The 22,658-nt window shown below is 54.1% G+C and overlaps 8 protein-coding genes across 8 annotated transcripts; 5 read left to right on the top strand and 3 right to left on the bottom strand.

Annotated features, from left to right (window-relative positions):
* Positions 1-771: 771 nt before the first annotated feature.
* LRP88_13415 (thioredoxin domain-containing protein) lies at positions 772-3,062 on the top strand (the record flags this gene model as incomplete). The annotated part of the gene is made up of 3 exons (XM_083249786.1): positions 772-1,018; positions 1,067-2,677; positions 2,728-3,062. 3 exons carry the CDS (start codon positions 772-774, stop codon positions 3,060-3,062), a joined length of 2,193 nt encoding a protein of 730 aa, XP_083094120.1.
* Positions 3,063-3,465: 403 nt separating this feature from the next.
* LRP88_13414 (dynein light intermediate chain-domain-containing protein) lies at positions 3,466-5,294 on the bottom strand (the record flags this gene model as incomplete). The annotated part of the gene is made up of 6 exons (XM_083249785.1): positions 3,466-3,612; positions 3,665-4,305; positions 4,353-4,446; positions 4,496-4,887; positions 4,935-5,084; positions 5,141-5,294. The coding sequence occupies 6 exons, from the start codon at positions 5,292-5,294 to the stop codon at positions 3,466-3,468; spliced, it is 1,578 nt and encodes a 525-aa protein (XP_083094119.1).
* Positions 5,295-5,956: 662 nt separating this feature from the next.
* LRP88_13413 (IST3 family RNA-binding protein) lies at positions 5,957-6,985 on the top strand (the record flags this gene model as incomplete). Its single annotated transcript, XM_083249784.1, has 2 exons — positions 5,957-6,012; positions 6,070-6,985. The coding sequence occupies 2 exons, from the start codon at positions 5,957-5,959 to the stop codon at positions 6,983-6,985; spliced, it is 972 nt and encodes a 323-aa protein (XP_083094118.1).
* Positions 6,986-7,147: 162 nt separating this feature from the next.
* LRP88_13412 (phosphatidylinositol-3,5-bisphosphate binding protein HSV2) lies at positions 7,148-8,450 on the bottom strand (the record flags this gene model as incomplete). The annotated part of the gene is made up of 3 exons (XM_083249783.1): positions 7,148-8,068; positions 8,134-8,192; positions 8,342-8,450. The coding sequence occupies 3 exons, from the start codon at positions 8,448-8,450 to the stop codon at positions 7,148-7,150; spliced, it is 1,089 nt and encodes a 362-aa protein (XP_083094117.1).
* Positions 8,451-9,822: 1,372 nt separating this feature from the next.
* LRP88_13411 (uncharacterized protein) lies at positions 9,823-12,196 on the top strand (the record flags this gene model as incomplete). The annotated part of the gene is made up of 3 exons (XM_083249782.1): positions 9,823-10,070; positions 10,123-10,376; positions 10,431-12,196. 3 exons carry the CDS (start codon positions 9,823-9,825, stop codon positions 12,194-12,196), a joined length of 2,268 nt encoding a protein of 755 aa, XP_083094116.1.
* Positions 12,197-12,834: 638 nt separating this feature from the next.
* LRP88_13410 (Septin-domain-containing protein) lies at positions 12,835-14,425 on the top strand (the record flags this gene model as incomplete). The annotated part of the gene is made up of 7 exons (XM_083249781.1): positions 12,835-12,849; positions 12,996-13,071; positions 13,160-13,276; positions 13,332-13,419; positions 13,470-13,607; positions 13,657-14,124; positions 14,176-14,425. 7 exons carry the CDS (start codon positions 12,835-12,837, stop codon positions 14,423-14,425), a joined length of 1,152 nt encoding a protein of 383 aa, XP_083094115.1.
* Positions 14,426-15,358: 933 nt separating this feature from the next.
* LRP88_13409 (inhibitor of apoptosis-promoting Bax1-domain-containing protein) lies at positions 15,359-16,489 on the bottom strand (the record flags this gene model as incomplete). The annotated part of the gene is made up of 3 exons (XM_083249780.1): positions 15,359-15,850; positions 15,900-16,073; positions 16,133-16,489. The coding sequence occupies 3 exons, from the start codon at positions 16,487-16,489 to the stop codon at positions 15,359-15,361; spliced, it is 1,023 nt and encodes a 340-aa protein (XP_083094114.1).
* Positions 16,490-19,934: 3,445 nt separating this feature from the next.
* Positions 19,935-22,073, top strand: LRP88_13408 (TLC domain-containing protein; the record flags this gene model as incomplete). The annotated part of the gene is made up of 4 exons (XM_083249779.1): positions 19,935-20,349; positions 20,758-21,071; positions 21,122-21,409; positions 21,462-22,073. 4 exons carry the CDS (start codon positions 19,935-19,937, stop codon positions 22,071-22,073), a joined length of 1,629 nt encoding a protein of 542 aa, XP_083094113.1.
* Between the last annotated feature and the right edge of the window lie 585 nt (positions 22,074-22,658).

Below are 22,658 nucleotides of genomic sequence, written 5' to 3'. Positions count from 1 at the left end.
GAGGCGTATAATGAGGCTGTTAATGCTTGATATTGAAAAACGCCGGGGATCATTGGCTTGGCGATAGCAATGATTGCCATTTTGGCAGACGCTTAACCCACCCACCGCCACACACACACAAGACAGTTGCACGCATGGCCCCTGTGGCACTTGACGCACTCTAGCATCTCCGGGCTAAAACCTCGATTGTTCCCCTGCCGTTATCGGTCACCGAAAACACGCGATTCATGAACCATGATATCTGAGCTGCTTGACTCGTGTCGAATCCGCAGAGTGTCCGATATGGGCAGGCCATGGCCGAAGGCGGAAGCCGCGCTAAAGACGTTGGATGCCCCGCGACGGCCATGACGACCCCGCTATCTTCGCCTCACCTCTCTCTTCCGTGCCGTGTCTCCCCCTCCGCCTCGTCTCGCTTGGGCTCTAAAAGAATCCATGGGAAGCTCAGATTCGCCCATTTAATTAATCGCTAGTGGACAATCACGTTGTCTCCGCTTAGCGACTCGCAGGGCATTTCAGCTCAGCTCCTGCATCTTCCTTCTTTCCGCTACTTGTCCTCGCATCAGTTGCGACTCCATCTTCTGAGAGTGAGACGTCACATTTCCCTTGGCTATAGCTGAGCTGCAGAAGCCAGCTTCCAACTTTTTGCCTGATTCCCCGCCGTATTTTTTGGGTAGCTGGCCTTTAGCTAGCTTGGGCGAAAACGAACGACTACAAACCTAGGCCATATACAGCTTGACTGCGCATCTTCGAACCACATCACCAGATACCATCATGGTCGCTTCACAGCTCACTGCGTCGGCCAAGGCCATGCGCACCACCCCCGTGGCTGGCGCAGCGGCCGGCCCATCCGAACCGCTCCCAGCTCTTCAAAACCGCGCTGCTTCTAGTCGGAGCCCGTACATCAAAGATCAGGCCAGCAGCTTAGTTGCGTGGCAGTTGCTGGACGACGAGACCGTGGAGCGCGCGAGGAAGGAGAATAAGCTGATCTTTCTGCACATTGGCTACAAGGCGTGTCACTGTAAGTTGGGTCCCAGCTCTTGAGATATTAGGTCGCTGATAGCAACAGTCTGCCGCCTCATGCTGTTAGAGTCCTTCTCTAATCCCGATTGCGCCTCCGTCCTGAACGAGTCCTTCGTCCCCGTTATCGTCGACCGAGAAGAGCGCCCCGACCTCGACACCATCTATATGAACTATGTTCAGGCCGTGAGCAACGCTGGTGGCTGGCCCTTGAACTTGTTCCTCACGCCAAACCTGGAGCCTGTGTTTGGTGGTACTTACTGGCCTGGTCCTGCAGGGAGACGACATACTACTGATGACAGCGTCGACGAAGTTCTCGATTTCCTCACCATTGTGAAAAAGGTCCGAGATATCTGGAGCGACCAAGAATCACGCTGCCGAAAGGAGGCGACCGAGGTTCTCGGACAGCTTCGGGAATTCGCAGCTGAGGGTACCCTGGGCACTAGAAACATCTCGGCAGCCTCAGCTCTCGCGCCCTCAGGCTGGGGCGCACCAGCTCCCAGTCATACGAGTGCCCCCAAGGACAAGGATACCTCAGTGTCGGAGGAGTTGGACTTGGACCAGCTGGAGGAGGCTTATACCCACATTGCTGGGACCTTTGACCCTGTTTACGGAGGCTTCGGTCTTGCGCCCAAGTTCCTAACGCCCCCAAAGCTGGCTTTCCTGCTCGGACTTCTTAACTTTCCCCGAGAGGTGCAAGATGTTGTTGGCGAGGCAGAGTGCAAACATGCCACAGAGATGGCTCTCGATACTCTGCGTCACATCCGCGACGGTGCGCTGCATGATCATGTTGGAGGCACTGGATTTTCACGCTGTTCCGTGACCCCAGACTGGAGTATTCCTAACTTTGAGAAGCTGGTGGTGGATAATGCGCAGCTCCTTTCACTGTATCTTGACGCATGGAAATCGACTGGAGGGGATAAGCCGACAGAGTTTTTCGACATCGTCATCGAACTCGCTGAGTATCTTTCTTCGGCCCCGATTGCACTCCCCGAGGGAGGCTTCGCTTCCAGCGAAGCAGCCGATTCTCACTACAGACGAGGCGATAGGGAGATGCGAGAAGGTGCTTACTATGTGTGGACGAGACGAGAGTTCGATTCGGTGCTTGACGAGGTCAACAAGCACATGAGCCCCGTCCTAGCCGCTCATTGGGCTGTCAACGAGGACGGAAATGTGGACGAGCATCATGATCCTAACGACGACTTTATCAACCAGAACATCCTCAGGATTGACCGAAGCGTCCAGCAGCTTAGCGTTCAGTTCAGCATTCCTAAGGACAAGGTCCGACAATATGTCCAAGAAGGAAAAGTGGCCCTCAAGAAAAGAAGGGACAAGGAACGCGTGCGACCAGACTTGGACGACAAGGTTGTTGCAGGATGGAACGGCCTGGTGATATCCGCGCTGGCCAAGACCGCCTTGGCACTAAAGGGTCTCAGACCGGAACAGGGCGCCAAGTACCTGACCGTGGCAGAGAAGGCGGCCAAGTTTATTCAGGAGAAGCTTTGGGATAGCGACCGCAAGGTTCTGTACAGGATATGGTCGGGCGAGAGGGAGACGCAAGCCTTTTCGGATGACTACGCCTACTTGACACAAGGTCTTCTGGACCTCTTCGATGCGACAGGGAATGAGGCGTACTTGGTGTTTGCTGACATTCTACAGCGTGAGTTACCTTGCCCCAACTTATCATGCATTAAGCTGACTCTTTTGTAGAAACACAGCTGTCGTTGTTCTACGACCCTGAGGGAGCCTTCTTTTCGACACAGGCATCTAGCCCACACACTATTCTCCGCCTCAAGGACGGCATGGACACATCCGTCCCGTCGACCAACGCCATCAGTGTGTCCAACCTCTTCCGCATCGCAGATCTGCTGTCGGACGATAAGCTCGCTGTCAACGCACGACAGACTATCAACGCCTTTGAGGCCGAGATGCTACAGCATCCCTGGCTCTTCCCAGGTCTGCTCGCGGGCGTCGTGACGGCGAGGTTGGGGAGCCAGCGAAGGAACGTGAATGTCAACTATAAGCCAGAGAGACTTTCAGCATGAGGGGATATTGCCGTGGTGCTTTGGAGTCGGTGTTGACGGCTGAGGGGCGTTAAAGGAGCGAGGTGGTGCTCCATTGGGCATCCATCTGATTTGATGTTGTTATATTCGAGATGTGCTGCCATTTATGTGGTGACCAGGACTTCTTGGCCAACTGACCGAGTATTTGAGTCTTTATCGAAAAGTGCTTGAATAAAAAAGACTGGGCCTCTTGAGCCTCACCATCAATCAATATTGTGATCAAATCTTGTCATTCAGGGGTATCTAGTCTACAGCGGCCACCGGCCCCTCACAACTCCACAGCCTCGATCGCCCTCCCTTTTTCGATTTTACCAGCTAGGGACTTACAAGAGAGCGGGGTGACGTACATCCCACGGCTCATAAGATTTTTCGGAGAGGACGGGGCTCAGTCCGTCCCAGTGCCCTTCCGGTTCATCAAACCCGTAAAGAAACTCTGAAGCTGCTCGTTATCGAAGTCCTTGGCCATGTTGTTGGCGGGTGTGTCTGCCTCTTCTGTTCCAGCTTCAGACGTAGACGAGTACGCATTGCGATCCTGGAGAAAACTGTTAGTTTATCATCACGCTAAACATATAAGTGAAACTCACCTTGAGACGCTGCAGCATATCATCGGCGTCGACCTGGATGCCGCCCATGTTGAACTGCACGGGGCCAATGTGCTCGCTGACCGTCTTTTCCTCGCTAAAGTCGAGGTGCCGGGTGGCGCGGGCGATGGCGTTGTCGTTCCTCTCGGGGGCCTTTGCCTTGAAGGCCTCGAGGATCTTGAGCTGGCGCTCGAGAAACTCCTGCGTGCCGTCGCTCTCGACCGTGATCCACTTCTCGCCGTGCATGGCATTCTCGACGACCGCGAGGCCGCCGCTGTTAGGGTCCCGGCACCAGGCCTCATACTGCCTGATTGCGCTGTTCTTTCGTTGCTGATTCTGGTACTCGTCCTCTTCCTCCTCGTCATCGTAGTCTCCCTGGTCTGAAGGGTCGTGCTTAGGGTCTAGCGAGGAGCTGATATCCTCGGCCCACGAGTTGGAGATTTGCTCAGCATCGAAAGAACCGCCTAGGACGCGGATCTTGCCCCATGAGTCCCAGTTGGGGGGAACAGTGATCTTATCACGGTCGATAACGTTATGCTTGAGTGGGTGGCGCTTGAGAAGAGAGGTGATTCCAAGGGTCGAGTGAACAAGTGAGGGTAGTTGAGAGGGTGTATTTTGTGAAGTGTAGATGAGAGAAGCGCCGTCTGAGAGGTGTTAGTAGGCGATAACAAACAATGGTATATCCACATACGTCTAAGTAATACTGTTCGCAAATATTGCAATACCGTGTCGAAATCAGGTTCTTTCCAACCCTGACTCTTTTCCAGAAACTCCATCTTTTGGGACTGCTCAATGTTAGTCAACTGGCTTGGAGCATGATCAATGGGCTCTCACATTTTGGCACACCACGCAAAGTGGTAGGCCTAGAGGTTCCTCCCATTCACCAGGACCCAACGGTAGAGAGCTGTCTCCGTCACCGCTAGTCGCTGCCGCTGAAGGAGTTCCGTCCAAATTCGTCGCTCCTCCTCCTCGACCTCTCTCTTTCCAGGCGGTCATGACATCCTCCATCAAGGCGTGCTGTTCTGAATCAACCTTCTTAAGCACCTCTTGTATAACCTGGACCCAGGTCCATATTTGCCGGAGCCACAGGTGCGGCTGTGACCAGTCGAGGAGGATGATTAAGGCGGTATTGGGGATCGTCTCAGGGGTAAGGAGGGGAGCGACGAGGGAGGCGAATTCGGCGGAGGGTTGAGAGAGGAGGTAGAGCGAGACACGTGCCAACGTATCTGAAGCTGTTAGTCTAATGCTGCAAGGCGCGTGCAGAGCCACAAACCGTCTTGGTCGGCGTCGAGCACGTCGTAGTATGTGTAGCCCAGGGCAAAGTTGTTGGCGATAGGCGGCGTCTTTTGCCGGTCAAAATTGCGCCTCGACTCGGAGCTGGACAGGGACTCTAGAAAGTCTCTCTGATATTCGGGAGTGCCGCCTGCGGGCATGATCAGCTAAATCGAGCTCTGCTGCGGGCCTGTCTTCTCCCCGTACCTAGGACGATCAGGTTCTTCTCCGGTAGCCGCTTGCCGCTCGCGACGGACTCGAGCATCGACGTCCAGAGATCCTTCTTCTGCTCGCCATTGCGACCTTCGCCTTCCCCTGAGCCCGTTGTGTAGACTGACGCTCTGTTGTTGCTGGTCGTCATGGCGGCGGATGTCCACCTCAGCTAGCTTGCTGCTGGCACCGATAAATGACGGTCAAATCGCGGGACAGGATAAACGTAGATTGGGTCATAGACGGTATCCTGGGTAAGCTAGGAGATGTCGGGGACGACCGCGGCGGAATAGCTACGCGTCTTGTATCGTGTATGGACAAAGGAGGTAAACGCTTAAGGATGTCGTAGGGGCATCTTTGCTCGGCGTACAACGACGGGTAGAGGCGTGCAGTAGGTGGTCGTTTGTCTGAGTACCTGGACGAAGCGTCTCGGGTAGGTAAACGACGAGTATCTCGTCTTCCAAGGTCACAAAATCGATGGTCGTTTCTGATGGTCTCGTCGACCGCCGTCTTGATCGAAAAGCCCAGGAACGTGGCCAGGGTTGCCAGGTCCCCCCATTCAACGACGGGATAACCTAGACTACGGGGGGACCGTTTTAGCGTCGGTCCGGAAATTGTCCCGCAAAAAGGAACGGCACTGCGCGGTCGGGTCGCGGCGGTCTGTAGGTACAGGTTAGCGCACGGACGCTTGAAGCTTCAGTGCCTTGCAGCGCATTCTGCTTCTGACGTTGCTGCATCTCAGCCTCGTGACTGTGCATCAACACTTTTTCTAACTTGACAACTTGGGCTGCATAGATAACAGCTTGGCTCAAAATGAATCAGATTCGCGCGATCCAGGCGCTTAACAAGAAGGAGATCGAAAACGGAATGTAAGTCCTCCCAGCTGCCTCGAAGAAGCTATAGAATACTGACGACAACGCGCTCAGCACTCCAGAAGGTTCCTGGCATACCGACTACCGCGACACTGCCTACATCTATTTTGGCGGCCTACCCTACGAACTATCCGAAGGCGATGTCGTAACAATCTTCTCCCAGTTTGGAGAGCCTGTCTTTCTCAAACTCGTCCGCGACAAAGAAACGGGCAAGTCCAAGGGCTTTGGATGGCTCAAATATGAGGATCAACGAAGCACCGATCTAGCAGTCGATAACCTAGGCGGAGCAGAGATTGGTGGTCGCCTCGTTCGTGTGGACCATGCGCGGTACAAGGCTCGAGACGATGAGGACCCAGAAGAGTTCAAGGTCGGCTGGGAGGACATGATGAAGCGAGAGGGACAGGCCTTGTCGGAAGACGAGAGCAGCGAGGAGGAGCAGAGGCGGCCTATGCTTCCCGAGGAGAGAGAACTGGCGTTGCTCATGCAGGAACATGACGATGACGATCCTATGAAGGGATTCCTGATTGAAGAGAAGAAGAAGGAGGTTGAAGAGGCCCTGCGTAAGGCCGAGAAGAAGGACCGGAAACACAAGCACAGACATCATCGATCGCACCGATCAAGGAGGGACGATAGCAGGGAAGACAAACATCGCAGATCTCGCCGGGATGAGACTCCTGTAGAAGGAGACGAACGGCGCCACGAGAAAGAGCCGCGAAGACACAGAGATCGAGACGACGATCGTGACCGGCGACGGGATAGAGACAGGAGAAGAGACAGAGACGATGAAGGCGGCGAACGGGATCGTGATCGTAGGAGGGACAGGGACCGAGATCGAGACCGCGAGCACAGGGGACGTGACCGAGACGAGCATGACGAGTCACGGCATAGGCGGCATAGGGACGACGACGACAAAGACAGGAAACCGAGAAGACGCAGTAGAAGTCGGTCGCCACGACGGCGCGATGATTAGCGCAAGTATTGGGAGCGCACTCATAATCTAAAATCGAAATACACACCCTGAATCAAAAAGAACCGTGCCTATTCTGAACCCCAAAGAACGCCCATCCAGATTCGCCCAGCAATACCATCCATGCCCTCATCCTTATTAACCTGATCATGGCCTCAGTTTTGCTCAACTGTTGCCCAGATATCGTTTCCAGCCTTCCCTCACGCAGTGCCGCTTGCCGTCCTCGCCATTTACAATGACAAACTTCTCCCATCGTGCGTCGTGTCCTGCTCCGATCACCACCAAGCTATCCTCGCCGATCCAGCCAATCACGCCCTTTGGTGGTTGCGATGTGCCAAGTACAAGGCCCTCTGAGAACGGGATGCCTCCTATCATGGTCTCGTCGCCGGCCTCGAAAGGCGCTGATGTGAAGGAGTAGACATCTGAAAAGACTCGAGGCATCAGAGGGATCTTGCTGAGAATTCCCCATTTCCCCGTGCCGTCTCCAGGGTCCGACCCAGAACCGCCGAGCTGCTGGCTCCGGTTCATGGCCGGCCGTCGTGGGTGGGCAACGTCAAAGATGTGAAGTGTGGACTTGTCCGAGGTGCAGGCAAGCATGGTGTTGCAGGGCGAGAAGGCGAGGGAGAAGATGGTGGCCGGGTCGATGCCACGGCGTAGCTCGGCGAGCCTAGCACAGTTGCTTGTCGAATAGACGCGGATAAGGGTGCCCATCTCACTGGCGCTGGCAAGAAGCTCTCCATCTGGGCTCAAAGCAATGGCCTTGAGAGCCGAGGAATGCGCGGGGATGATACTGACGTTGCCAGTCGCCAGCTCGATGAGCATGATCTGGCCGGGTGTTCGGCCGGGGAAAGCGAGCTTCTTTTCAGAGAGGCAGCAGAGTCCCAGGAGGTTATCGGCAGTTTCATACACGTGAAGGAGATCTGGAGGCTTAGCAAAGGAGTAAACGCGGACGCTATTCTGAAGGACGACAGCGATGCGCTCCCGGCCGAGTTGGACGCCTCGGACAGATGTCAATGCTGTGATCTCCAGGGCCACCTTTCCCTTCATATCGTCCCATATTATGGCCTGGGAACAAGTCAGTAAAGGCTCTCAGCACCTCAGAAGCGACATGCCTTGTTCATGGCGAACTTGGGATTCCTGCCTCCGCCGACGAGGGCGAGATAGTTGGTCATGCCCATCATCTGGACGAGGCCAATGCCGGCGTTGAAATCTGTGCGACGGTGAGCCCCTGCGGTGGTGAGACGCGATTCTGGACAGACGTACCTCTTGAGGCCTTGAGGAGACATGACTTTGTGTGAAAGACTAGGAAATGCCTGTCAGTGAGACCCTCCCCATATTGTCTGCAGCTGGGTGGCTTACTGCAGATGCCCGAGTCAAGACCGGCAGCGAAGCAGCTCGCGTCGTTGTTAAACGAGACCGAGAGGACGGCCTCTGGAGTGGAGACCTCTATCGGCGGCCGTACATTCATCTTGTCTTGTATGCTTTATATGACGTTGAATCTGGTGGTGTGCTCGTAGGTATATCCGATTAACCGTGAGAGCCTGAGAGGGGTAAGAGGCGGAGGGAGATGATGCGTGGTTTGATGCCCACGACCGGTTATGTTGGAATCAAGAAATAAAAGAAGGAGCGCTAGGTGATGATTTATGTATCACGAGTGCGACAACATCTCGAAGTTTGTCTGGCAACGGAGATATAAGGCGTTATGACACCTGGGGGCTCCTGTTCGGCGCAGGTTGCGTTGCAGATCCACCTGTTTGGTACCTGCACGGTGGAGGTTTGTATGAATTAGAGTGGGCGACGGCGGCGCTCAAACAAAGTCAGATGATTAGATAGATAAAAGAGATGCAGAAACAAGGTGCTGTCTCTCTATGCAAGAAGCTCCAGTCTAAGCAAGGCTGCGGGTGTCTGTCTCTATTGTAAGAGAGGCTTTGTTTGGACGGGACTGTTTCATCCATCCACTGGACAACTCACATTCGCGGGCGGCGTCACGGTGTGAAACGTGGAGCCGTAATGGAGCTGGGGGACCCACCTATTTAGGTGCACAGCCACAGAACTGTCAAGCCACAGAACGTTGTTGTATCCTATCGTATCAAGCCACACTTAAACCACCTCCCTTCCCGCATTGCACTTTCACGTCCATGGCTGAGCGTTGGTCAACTCGATCGACATCGTGCAGGCGGAATCTCTCAGCTTCATCAAGAATCAAGTGGCCAACATGTAAGCTTGAGCTGCTGCCAAGCCTGGGGCCTTGAGGATGGACGGCTTCTGCCCAATCCAGGCCTTTGCTCCTTGCTTGTGGCTTCTGCACCTCGACAATGACTGAAAATCCTCCCGAGCCTGGTTTTCATATTCCTTTTCCGCCTCTCTTTTTACTGCCCAAGTAGCCCAGCCTCCGATAATTCATTCTTTCTTCTCCTCTATTCACTCTCGTTTCACAAAGCCGATTGCATCTTTGTCCGTTAACAGCCAAGAAACCGCCGCATCCTTCTTCTGTCAGGATGACCTCCAACGTTACGAAGGAAGTTGCCAAGGCGGTCAAACACTGGGGATTTTCCTGTCCTGATGGTGGCCGTTTCTACATCTGCGAGAATGTAGGGCGAGAGTTCATGGGCTGCTGTACCAGTGACCCTTGCGCCAAGGGTAAAGGTGTGTGTCCCGACAAAGACCTTCGCGCAGCGACTTTCGACAAAAACCGTTACGCGGAGATACCCTTGCAAGATTGCGGCTCGGTAGGAGGTACCGAGTCTTGGTATACCTGCTCGTTCACGGATCCACCATTCATAGGATGCTGTGATCAGAATGCCTGTGCATCAGGATGCCCGCGAGCGAGGCTGGTCCCGATGTCCTTGAGTGAGGATCCCGTGAACCGCTACTCTCTGATATATCCTGAATCGTCCGGTGAGGCACTCAACGCTACGACCGTTTCGATCCCGAGGCCATCTTTTACATCTGTGCTGGAGTCCTCCAAGGACCAGGGCAGCGACCAGAACCAGGCCAAGCACTCAATGGGGGCTGGGGCAGTAGCTGGCATTTGTCTTGCCGCTGTTGTTGCTGTTCTACTCCTCCTCGGCGCCTTTTGGAGATACTGGTAGCACTTGACCCTTTCCCCACGACAAAACCCCGGCGCTGACACCAGACAGGCACGCAAAGAGGCGTAGACGGACTGTCTCTGGCTCACGGCAGTCATCTCAACTGACCTACGCGCCGGTTCTTGACGACTCGTCTGCGCAAGATACTGAGGAGAGACCCAAGCATGAAGTGGAAGTCAATCCCATCGCCGAAGTACATACCGAGCGACGCCTGCTCCCCGGAAGGCTGCATCCTCTCGGCGTTACTTGGCTTCTAGGCTGGGCCTGGGACATCACTCTGACCTTTGTACCTACCTGCTTCATTGGTCAGTTACCACTTCCCAGCTCTCAAACGGCATGCCAAACTAACCTATACTTAGCTCTCGCTCTCGTTTCCGTCCATTTAGACGAACAGTCATTATCCGACTTTGGGGAGAGGGTCGTCGAATTGACTCGCCTGAGCCCTACAATATACCCAATACTGTTCGCTGCTGTTGCCAGCCGCTTCTACAAGGCCTTTGCCCGGTGGTGCCTGGAGAGGCCGAATGGCATTGGGCTGGCAACGCTGGAGCAGATATTTGGGAGCCAGAGCTTCGCTGCGGCCGTGGAGAGAGTCTTTTTCGTCCGGACCCAGGTTATCATTGGCTCAGGGATTTTATTGATCTGGGCAATGTCTCCTCTCGGAGGACAAAGCGCTTCCAGACTACTCGCTCCTGGGAATAGCACAACCACATCAACCATGGTTGTCTATTTCTCCGACCCCGGCTCCCAATTCTTTTCGTTTCCTGATTTGGGCTCGTTTAAAGACAAAAGGCGTAGCATCACAGCTCTGTACTCGTCAACCTTGATGTCCTCTCAGCAGCAGAAGGGGTCAACAAGAGATCTCTGGGAGCTACCAAAGATCCCCCAGTGGTCTCCCGAGAGGAAGATGGATGAGTGGTATGATGTGGAAGATGACGCCTTTACCCGTGGCGATAGCCATTATGCGTCCCTATTGGGGATCAAGATCCAAGGCCTTGACTCCTCAAGCGCCGATCAGCAATACGATTTCACTGTCAAGTCGTCCTATATGGACTTGAAATGCGTCTACGCCGGAAGACGAGACAGTGAAGACAGTATTAATGGACCTTTCTCGATTGAAATGAAGACCCCCTGGGGGAATAGGCTCGCTCCAGAGGCATGGGCGAGATGGAAGAGCCGTGACGATCTTCCGCCCGTCCGGCTGACCTATATTGGGTGCGGCATGAAACCTGACGACAACTATTGCACCATTACCCCCACGATCAATTGCACTATGCAGACCATCACTGTTGAAACGGCCATACGTTGCGGTCCACGACCGTTGACAACAAGCTGCTTCGCACGGCGTCAACGTCGCGTGAAGGGTAACCATGACCCGAACCGGCCCCCAGAACCTATCCTGAGCAACGCTTTACTTCTAAATGGGGTCATGGACTTCTTGCCCCAGGCGGTCGGGGGAGAGGAAACAGACGGGGCTTTAGCATCGCCCACGGAGAATTATATCATGGGGGATTCACATCCATTCGCGGGTCAGCCATACCGAGAGTGGACGCCAGAAGATCTCTCTGTCTTCCCTGACGCATTCTCTCGGCGCTTCACGACAGCCTTTAACACATATTGGGATGCCGCTTTGAACCCCTCTAGTCACCCCAATGTCACTTTCACATCGACCCCGGCTTTTAATATTCTCAGTTTTGGTGGAAGCGGAAACAACGACCAACCTTTCATGAATTCCACCAGCGGCACAAGGACTGCAGTTCACCGTGTCTACAAGGCAAACCGGCTCTGGGTTGCTATCTTGCTTGCCACAACGACGCTCCTGCAACTCTTGGCCCTTCTAGGACTCGTCTTACAGTTCTTCATCCATGGGCCAGATGTGCTAGGATTTGCAAGCTCTTTAACACGAGATAACCCATACGTGCCTCTGGCTCCCGGTGGGTCAAGTCTTGATGGCCCAGACAGAGCAAGGAAGCTGCGAGATCTGCGGCTCCAACTCGCGGATGTGCGCCCTGAGAGCGAGACGGGATATATCGCGGTACGAGCGGTGCCGTCAGTTCAGGATGAGAACGAGCAAGAATCCAAGATGGAGTGGAGGCCACTTGACCGGAAGAAGTTGTATGCTTGAAGGTAGAGCGGTATGAATCAGTAGAGAAGGGTTGGTGTCCATACCATTTCCATTGGTTCTTCGTGCTTGTAAAATGCCTACGTTATAGGTGAAAAGAGCAGAAAAAAAACATTTTCATCACTTGTTTTCTTTCAGGAGCCGGTAGTTATCATATTGATGAAACCTTGCAATGCCGTCAAATGGCAGTAAACATCACGTGATGAAACAGAGCAACCAAGCGCCACACGACTTTGCTCATGTGGGTCCCGCTAAAGTGGTCCCTTGAGTTGGCGGGAAGGCGGTCTGGCTTGATTGACAGGGCGTCGAGACGTGTTGTGGAGGGTGCTCCTTCCCTGTGGACGCTGTGGTACTGGCACTTCCCCTGAATCCCAGCCCAAGCCAGGGCAGGAGCGATTGGCCAGGTGCGAAATTGCCCATGCCCCTTGAGCGACCAAGTCTCAACCCGACCCGTATCCTCCTCTCCTTGCTCCTAGCCTCCTTTAACATTTTCCCCTTGGTTTCCCCAAGTTTCCACTTCAAACAACCACCCAAACGCCCGTCTTCCCTCTCGACAAGAGCCTGCTGCTCGACGTTTGGTGCCTCCGACCCGTTCCTGCCGTTACCGTTCAGCTTCATCGTCTCCGAAAACCGTCGCCGAGATGTCGTCCATGGGCGTACGTGCAATCCAATCCCCCTCGGCCCCGTTTGCTCCATGGGCCGGCCGATAGAGCTTCCGTCACCGCATCATACCTGCAACGGACACCTCACGCGCGCGTCGCTACTTCCTGCTTGCACATAGCTGACTCTTGCTTCCCCATAGAAGATGATTCGCCGAAAGAAGAATGTCAAGAAGGGTATTCAGTTTTGTCTGATGGTCTGCGGTGCTTCAGGCACTGGTACGTGGCCCCTGGCGAGACACGCTGCGACAACAGCTTCCGCGCTCTCGTCGCGACCCAAACCGTTCACCAAGCTCACCGTATGCAGGCCGCACCACCTTTGTCAACACCCTCTGTGGAAAGAGCGTGTTGGACCACAAGGAGTCCGACGATGCTGGCAGCGCGCACGTTGAGGATGGCGTCAAGATCAAGCCCATCACTGTCGGTGCGTCTAGTGAACCCCTATACAGCTTGCGCACACATTACTGACATCGCTCCAGAGCTCGAGCTTGACGAGGAGGGCACCCGCATCTCTCTGACCATTGTTGATACCCCCGGCTTCGGCGACCAGATCGACAACGAGGCCAGGTGAGCTCACCTAGCAACCGACCCCTATACTCCCCGCTAACCCATCCTAGCTTCTCAGAGATCGTCGGCTACCTCGAAAGGCAATACGACGACATTCTCGCCGAGGAGTCCCGTATCAAGCGTAACCCTCGCTTCAGGGACAACCGAGTCCATGCTATGCTCTACTTCATCACCCCCACTGGCCATGGGTATGTTCCTACACGCCCCAGCCTCTATAATTCTTGCTCATATCCATAGTCTCCGAGAACTCGACATCGAGCTCATGAAGCGCCTTGCCCCCCGTGTCAACGTCATCCCCGTCATTGGTCGCGCCGATTCGCTCACCCCCGCTGAGCTCGCTGAGTCCAAGAAGCTGGTTATGGAGGATATTGAGCACTACCGCATCCCTGTCTACAACTTCCCCTACGATATCGAGGAGGATGACGAGGACACCGTTGAAGAGAACGCTGAGCTCCGTGGACTCATGCCTTTCGCCATTGTTGGTTCCGAGGAGGTTGTTGAGATTGGTGGCCGCAAGGTTCGCGCCCGCCACTACCCCTGGGGCGTTGTCGAGGTCGACAACCCTCGTCACTCCGACTTCCTGGCCATTCGATCTGCGCTTCTCCACAGCCACCTGGCTGATCTCAAGGAAATCACCCACGACTTCCTGTACGAGAACTACCGTACCGAGAAGCTGTCTAAGAGCGTCGAGGGCGCTGCCGGAAAGTGAGTTTTGACTTGACCCTGCTGAACGTGTTCACCACTAACTGCTTGCAGCGCTGACAGCTCAATGAACCCTGAGGACCTTGCCTCGCAGTCCGTCCGCCTCAAGGAGGAGCAGCTCCGACGAGAGGAGGAGAAGCTGCGCGAGATCGAGCTCAAGGTGCAGCGCGAGATCAACGAGAAGCGACAGGAGCTGCTGGCCCGCGAGTCCCAGCTCCGAGAGATCGAGGCGCGCATGCAACGAGAGGCGGCTGCTCAGGCTGCCGGCACGCCCGAGCCCAACGGCGAGGAGCCTACCAACTAGACCATGTCACCTCACATACTGGGTCTTTTCGCGGTGCTTCAAAAATGCGACGTTGGACTATTGTCGATTGCTGGCGTTGGTTTTCCTCTCCCACGACTAAAGAGAAAGATGAGAATATTCCCCCTGCTGCTGCTGCTGCAAAACTGAGTTGTCGTTTTGTTTTTCTTTTTCATCACCGCCCTGCTGCACCGGAGAGCTAGCTACGATTCTCGAGGCGACGGTAGAAATACCACATAACCTGAGGGGGCGTTTCCGTGGAAGCCAGACGGCGGGCGGGCGGCCGCTTGCGTGTAGAGGCATTCTTTGAGGGAGGGCCATTCATTCGTGGCTGTTGTGGGATGCAGCTGGGCGAGGAGCGTGTGTGGTGTGTCTTGAGGGATGAAGAGGCCAAGCATGGCAATGCAGTTGACTGGCGAGAAGGGTGTATCATCTGTGTGACGATGCCTGCCCTCTGGCCATTTTGTGGCCATGTTAGACTTGTATTGGACGTGTATTGGTATCCATTCTGGACGACACATCCTTGATTGTTTCCTTTTTCTAGTGGCCTTCTAATGCTGATATCAAATACATTCAATATTTCTTGTACTGCCGAAACTCGTTCACGAATGGTGATTCCACAATTGAGATGTCAACTATCGATTGACTATTGGTCTACGCTAGTTGTAAAGGGATTAACCAACCAGCGGTTGATACGTAGAAGAAACAAGGAAACCAATTAACTTATCCTCCAATAAACGCCAATGCCCAAGGTCTTAGTCTTGACAACTTCCTATGCACAAACAACGAGAGACATTTTGATGAGACACGAGTCGAAACGCAATCACTACACAGTAAGAAAAAGAACAGGAATCAATGATCCCATCGCTGATCGAGTCTCATTGCTGAGCCTCCACGTTTACACCTTCCGTCAGAATTCTGTCGAGTCAACCAGATTTAGTTGTTAGACTGGCTGTTGAGAATGCGCAGAATGGCGAGGAAGAGGTTGATAATGTCCAGGTACAGGCTGATGGCAGCGGCAATCTCCTCCTCGACATGGTGATGACGGAGAACGAGCTGGGTGTCAACGAGGATGTAGCCGCTGAAGATGAGAGCCGCAAGACCACCGTAGATGAGCTCACCGGTGGAGCTGTAGGGGAAGAACATGGCCATGAAGCCAAAGATGACAAGACCCCAGAGAGCGCCGAAGAGGTAGGGCATCCATGAGGTAAAGTCGTACTTTGTCTGGCAGGCGAAGAGAGTGAGGAAGACGAAGATGCCCGCGGTGAGGACGACGGCGTTCAGAACGATGGACGTCTTGTAAAAGGACACGATGACGGAGATGGTGTAGGCCTCGGCGAGAGTGAACAGAGAGAGGAAGAGGAGGTTGGTTGGGTAAGACTTGCGCTTCCAGTAGGTCAGGCCCATGAAGATCATGGCACCAAAGAGCTGTGACTATGTTAGTAATTCAATCTGTTGTTCTCGGAGGGGAACGTACCGAAGCCCAGACAACGCCAGGGTGGCCCTGGATCCATTCCTTGTAGCCAGCGCTGAAGAAGGTGAGAGAGCTCACACCGGCGGTGGCGAGGAGCTGGACGGTGAGGATGGTGTAGACCTTGCGGACGAACTGGTTGCGGATGTCGACGGTAGCCTCGGCCACGGAGCCGCCAAACTGTCATGATGTTAGCCTCGTCACTCTCAACTCTGAAGGTCAGCAGGGATATATCGTACCTTGAAGTCATCGGGAAGGTTGTCCTCGCTGTCGCGGGGCGCACCAAAGAGACCCTGCGTCTCGTCACGAGAGGATGAACCCTCGGCGTAGGCGGGGGGAGCGTGGGTGTAGTCGTCGGGGTCGCTCTGAGGCGCGGGCTGGTACTTTGTCGAGGAGGCCATCTTGACGACGACGCGTTTGACGATGGTCGCGAGGTAGCGGAGAGGTGTCGGGAGGAGTTCGTGCAGTACGGATAAGGCTGCGAGGGACGTTTCGATGGAAGGGTGGTGACGACGGTTTGTCGATGATGCGAGGCCGAGGGAGGACGTCGGGGAGGTCATGTGGGGGAACTGTCCGACGAGTGTGGCGCTAGGCAACGTGATTGTGTGATTGGCTAGGAGGCGCAGGTGTGGCGTCAGCTTGGCATGGATGGTGCCTTTCCAAATCCGTCACCCGCGCTTTATATGAGCTCAAGAGTAGAGAGTAAGGGGCAAGACACTTGCTATAAGGGCGACTTCTCTTGGAGGACGATAATCTTTGACGTTCATTCAATGAGCACAACCGTAGGTAGTTCTTAGCTCGATGCGATGTTGGCTTCTTTCACCCAATATTGATACCAGGCACACTCAAGGCCAACAGATACGGAGTGCGAACACCCAAACATGACTGTCTGGGCTTCAATGACGCAAACTTCTGGCCAATAATGCGACGACCCTTGAATGCGGCCGACTCTCTCAGCTTCTAGTCTTGATATGTTGGCTCGCACGGTCATAGTTTGGCAGTTTGTTCTAACCTTTGCTCAGTCCAATAAGCTGTTGGTAGCTCAAAGGAAATCCGAGACCATGTCATTGTCCAGTTCAACAAGAACACAGCTTACAAAGAAGTTGTTTCATTGAAACTGAGCTTCAACTGTGACCCACTCTTTCATCCGACTTGCAAGATCCCATTATGGATCCATCTTGTGGTTGCTGAGTGCTTCTCGGATGTGTAACCTAGTACCGAGAAGCAGCCTTGAGTGATTGGAGGTTGATAGGAAGATCTCACATCCACCGGCATTTAAACCTCAAGCATAAGGTGAGAAATAAGAAGATAAAAGATAATTATGGCATCTACTCCACAGAATGCAAAGCTATTGGGACTATCAAGCGCCTTGGCGACGTAGAGATTATCCAAGATTGCGGGGCTGGAGGAGCAAGACGGCGGGCTGTTTTCGTATGGCGGCTTCTGAGAAGCATGTCACAGCTAAGCTAACCCGAGTGGAGAAGCGCTCCGCTGGAGTGCAGGTGATGTGCGCAAGCCAGAGCCAAGCTCGAGTGTTTATTTTTCGAGATTGGGTACAGTAGAGGCAAGATGGGATTGGCAGGGGGTCAGAGACGAATAAGAGGTCGGCAGCAAATGCGAATAAGAGAAGAGCCGCCCGGGCACAGACACGGACAACCGAGATCAAAAGGCGACGGCGGCGGCGGGGAGGACGGAGGTGATCCATCATCCATGGCGGCGCGCGGGGTTTCCAGTTTCAAGCATGAATTGCGCGAGCTGGGGGTGGAAGGGAACGGAGACGGGGACGGGGGGCTAGACAGGGAACGCGCAAAGCGCTTCCATCACTGTTGCTTTCAGACGACTAACATGGCGTACAGTATGCGAGGCAGTGGCGCGTGGATGCAGGCAACGATAACCGGAGATGCTGGGACTTTGGTAGAGAGGAGGGGCAAGACATCAGGTTGCGGAGCTGGCCGTCTCGAGTTGAAAAGACGGTGGAGGAGGTTTTGGTTTCGATGGTGGATCAGGGTGTTTGAGGCTCGGGGTTGCGGATAGACTACCGACCTGCCTTGGATAGGCACCTACACCTAATGCAATATTTACAAGGGCCGTGATAAATTGAGTCAAGCTTGGAACGTGGTCACCTTGGATGGTTGTACTCAGCAGTATCACGAGCGCAACAGACAAGGCAAGGTCAAATCACACTCACCTCGTCACATTTGTGTGTACCGAGGTTGCAGACAGTCCATCACGTCGAATTGACCAATGAAACCGCTGAAGATGATCAGCCTGGTGCTGGCTCACCAGCTACAGGCTGATAAAGTGGCCATAACAGAGATGGCCCGGGGGGGGAATATCAAACTCTGGGCCCTGCTTTTTTTTTTTTTTTTTCTTTCTGTTGACCTGGACCCTTGCCCACCCAGAGGCGGCATTTCGCTTCCTAGGAACCAGGTGTGCACAGGATCAAATCTAGGCTTATTTGCCAGAATCAGACGAGAATGACATATCTGTTCCCGGCATTGAGAAAAAAATATGCAGGAAAAACAACTCGATTTTTTTTTCCTATTTTGTGTAAGCAAGTATTGGGGTTGAAGGATCAAGGTTTCGGGAGCAAGCCGCCACCAAGGCACATCAGATCAATTGACACTTTGAAAAGGGGGTGAGCAAAAGATCTACAGTGACAATAAATAGCCTAGGGGAATTGGATGGGTGCTAATAAGCTAAGCTTAAGAGGAACCAGAGGGTGAACGATTTCTGAGGTGAGGGGCAAGGGGGGAATGAGAGAAAAGGGGACCAAGCTCTTTTTTTCTTGCTTCTTTGCTTGGGATGATCTGCCCTTTTCCTTTTGACTCGCTCCTCAACGGAATGGAAGCTTTGGGCAACCGGTGGCTGGACGGGATGGGCCCTAAAACGCCCCCTTACCCTCCCCTGGAGCTAGAGAGTCTGGGTCCAGGACTCGAGGAGAAAGAGAACATCTAGAATCTCAAAGGCTTCGTGTCTTTTTTACCATGGAACGAGAGTCAATGCGTGCAGTTGTACATCTGCTGGTTTCCATCTGGCTGATGAGGACATCTCTGATGGAGGGGTGATGCACGGCTGTCTCCATTACCCCCGCAGGCGGCTTTATTGACTTGTCCATCCCATCATGATGCATCTGCCGCGAGAACAGCCATCCATTCCCGTCAGCTGGGATGACACGGCCAGGCCCACAAGATATGGCCGTTATTCATAGTAAATGGACACCCAGTAGCCAATTGGGTCCTCTGCAGTCTTCCTCTGCGCGTCCCAGGGCAATGAAAAGAGGCCACACATTCATATCATGATGGACGTCGAGCACATCAGAGCTGCACCCGCACTGTTGCTCACCGCCTTGGATGGGGGAAATGCCCGTTGTGGGGCTCCCTCTCTCCCTCAACAGTGCCCACCAACCCTTACCCCCCAGTGGGCGCCCCCCCCCCCGCTAGCTAGGTGGCCCCTACGCGGCTTGGCGCTGGATTGGATCTCTGTTTAGAGCCAAGGAAGCCAATTCATCTCCATCCATCGAGTGGAGAGGTCCAGTTCAAAATTGATCGGGTTCCCGTTTCTTCTGCCTTGCCTTTGTTCGAGTCCCGTCCCTCTTCTCCCCTCCTTCTACCTGTCCTGTACCGGTTGACGACTTGTTCCTCCGTCGTCTTCTTTCGCTGCATCTCCTCCCAAGTCTTTGCTTGTTTGGTAAAGCGTTGGGTTGTTATATCACTACGACAGACGCCGTAGCCGATCTGGTCTTTTCTTGCGGAAGCGACACCTCGCTGTATCTTTTCGCCGGACGCCAAAAGATACGATACGCAGACACCAGCAGTCGTCTCTCTGTCCTCTATCATCCTGCATCTTGTGGCCTCTACTTTTTCCCCAACTCGTGGATCCAGGACCCTCCCTCGCTGGCTCTCCTTCCACCCGCCCGCCTATCAGCCACAGCGCCTCCCCCTTCTTTCGCAGGCCAAGACAAGACACCGCACTCAGACGAAGGACGATAAGCACGACGACATCAACGGAAACACCAAAGCAGAAATCACAAGCTCAACCATGAGCGACACAAGCTATCCTGCGCCGTCGCAGGTCGACGGCAAGACCAGCATCGCCGCCCCGTCCTCCCCACCCCAACCTTTCACCAGCGAAAGCTCAATTGCAGATGCAACGGTGTCTTTACAAGATTCGCCAGCTCCAACGGCTCAACAAGCCCAGCAGCAGCAGCCCGTCCCCGAGACTCTCGAATCGAAACCGGCGCCGAATCCCAAGACAGCCAATGGCTTCGCCAAAGCATCATCTTCGTCTGCCCCCGCGCGGACACGGCTCAAGAGGGACAACAGCACCCCCAACATGAACGGGCCCCTCTACATGCAGACCTCGGGCAACAAGACGGTGCTCGTCCGTCGACTCAAGCGCAAGGAGGAGAGCACCTGGAAGCACCTGGCCCGCTGGTTTGTCGAGAACCAGATTGGTATGTCCTCGCCTCTGATTGAACCAGCCTCCCCTTTTCCCATCCCGATGAAAATCTCATCCATCCATCCATCAATGTCGGAGGAACCTGGTCCATCTTGTGGGGTGGATGGACAGATCCCGGTCAATTGGATTGGCCTGGCCTTGAATTGAATTGGGTGTCGCACTTGGAGAGGCACCCCGCGTGGCACGGCATCCCTACCATTTCCGCTCCAGCCTCAAGGGTCCAGCTCGGAGCGCTATCCAATGCCGCCGCTCGTTGAGTGACAGGCCCCCTAGCTTGGAGCGGGCGTCAGTGCCTCTGCGTGTGCGTCCGTGTGTCGTTCGGTTCGGCAGACATGGATGGATTTGACCTCTCGCCTTGATTGTGCATATCGAGCTCAAGCTGACTGACTGTTTCTTTCGATAGGCCTTTCGTTCAATCTCCTCGCCCTCATTTTCCTCGCCCAGACCTTTATCCCCAAGGCCCGGGAACACACGTACAAGTTCTTCAACCTCAGCTACTACAACCCCAAATCAGGCCAGTACCGCATCGGATTCGATGATGCCTACTTCATTGCCTTTTGCATCATCCTCTTTACCGGCCTCCGCGCCGGCATCATGGAGCACGTCCTGGCCCCCATTGGCAGACTCCAGGGAATCACCAGCCGCAAGTCCTTGACTCGCTTCAGCGAGCAGGCTTGGCTCATGGTGTATTACAGTGTCTTTTGGCCCTGGGGAGTGGTGAGTTTGACCCGACTACGACTGCCGGAGCCATCTGCTGACTTGCTCAGTACATTTACTGCACTTCGCCTCACTACATGAGCATGAAGAACCTCTGGACCGACTGGCCCAACCGCGAGCTCGATGGCCTCATGAAGGGTTACCTCCTGTGCCAGTGGGCTTTCTGGCTGCAGCAGATGATTGTCATCAACATTGAGGAGCGTCGCAAGGATCACTGGCAGATGTTTACTCACCACATTGTCACGACTGCGCTCATCTACTCGTGCTACGCCTACCACCACACCCGCGTCGGCAACTTTATCCTCGTCATTATGGATGTTGTTGACCTGTTTCTGCCTGTGAGTATCCCCTTCCAGAAGACTGTTCTGATCTCTTACTGACACACTCAAGCTTGCCAAGTGCCTCAAGTACACCGGCTTCACCAAACTCTGCGATGTCATGTTTGGACTGTTTGTGGTTTCGTGGTTCATTGCCCGTCACGTCCTCTACATCATGGTCTGCTGGTCCATCTACAGTGATGTTCCCCAGATCATGCCAGTTGGCTGCTTCAAGGGCACCAACGACAACCTGATTGGTCCCATCGATCCTCCGGCCGGCTATTCATACCTGCTCGACCCCTTCCTCAAACCTGACGGCCTTGTCTGCTTCAACGAGACCATTCAGTGGGCTTTCCTCTCTCCCCTCCTCTTCCTCCAGGTTATCACCATTGGCTGGTTCACCATGATCGTCCGTGTCATCATCAAGGTCCTCAAGGGAGGTGATGCCGAGGATGTGCGAAGCGACGACGAGGGTGGTGAGGAGGAAGAGGAGGAGGATGAGTTTGTGTACGAGGAGGCCCAGCCCCTCGAGGAGGAGGTTGGCGTCGAGGAGCTTGACCTCAGGAACTGGGAGCGCCGATCTGGCGTTAGGAAGCAAGCTAGCAGCTCCGGAGTCAGCCTACCCGGCCACAGCGATCGCAAGGAGTTGCTGGGACGTATCGGTTGCGAGAAGCAAGTCGACTAGACAACGAACGAACGAGATCGGGATGGGAGCTTAACGAGTCCACGTCACGTTTTCCTCACTAAACTACACTACACACACATTAGGGCGATGCTCGCCATCTTTGGTCTATTTAGGCCCACATTCTGGCCTTCCCTTTTTCCTCCTTGACCATGACGAACGAACGGATTGCTTGAGCTAGACAAGAGCGAGGGAGAAACAGTTGGGGTCAGGAACCTCGCTACCTACTGCATCAGGAACTCTACCCAGAGAGAGATTTGTGGAGAGAGAGGCAGAGAAAGAGAGACGGCCGCCATAGATGATGATGATTGCTGCTACTAGCAAAGGCAAAGAGAAAAGTTTGCTTGCTTGTTGACATTTTTGAGGGAATAGATGGAGATTTAAACGTCTCTCTACAATGATGCTTTTTTTGGTTGGGCTCACAGACAGACAGACATGAACTTGGATTGCGGGTGATTTTTGTACATGTCGTCTTCTTTTTTTTGACACTCAGGGATGATGACTTATACTGGAAATGATACCTTTGACAACGCTACTCGTTGAATTTCGTTCTGCAATGGCTGATTATTGAAGCAAATGTTTGATGCA

Source organism: Fusarium phalaenopsidis (genome assembly GCF_050370095.1).
Source record: "Fusarium phalaenopsidis strain FUZ10S chromosome Unknown contig_32332, whole genome shotgun sequence".
Lineage (NCBI taxonomy): Eukaryota > Fungi > Ascomycota > Sordariomycetes > Hypocreales > Nectriaceae > Fusarium > Fusarium phalaenopsidis.
Note: the sequence above shows the minus strand (reverse complement) of the source record. Positions and strands in the feature narration are given on the sequence as shown.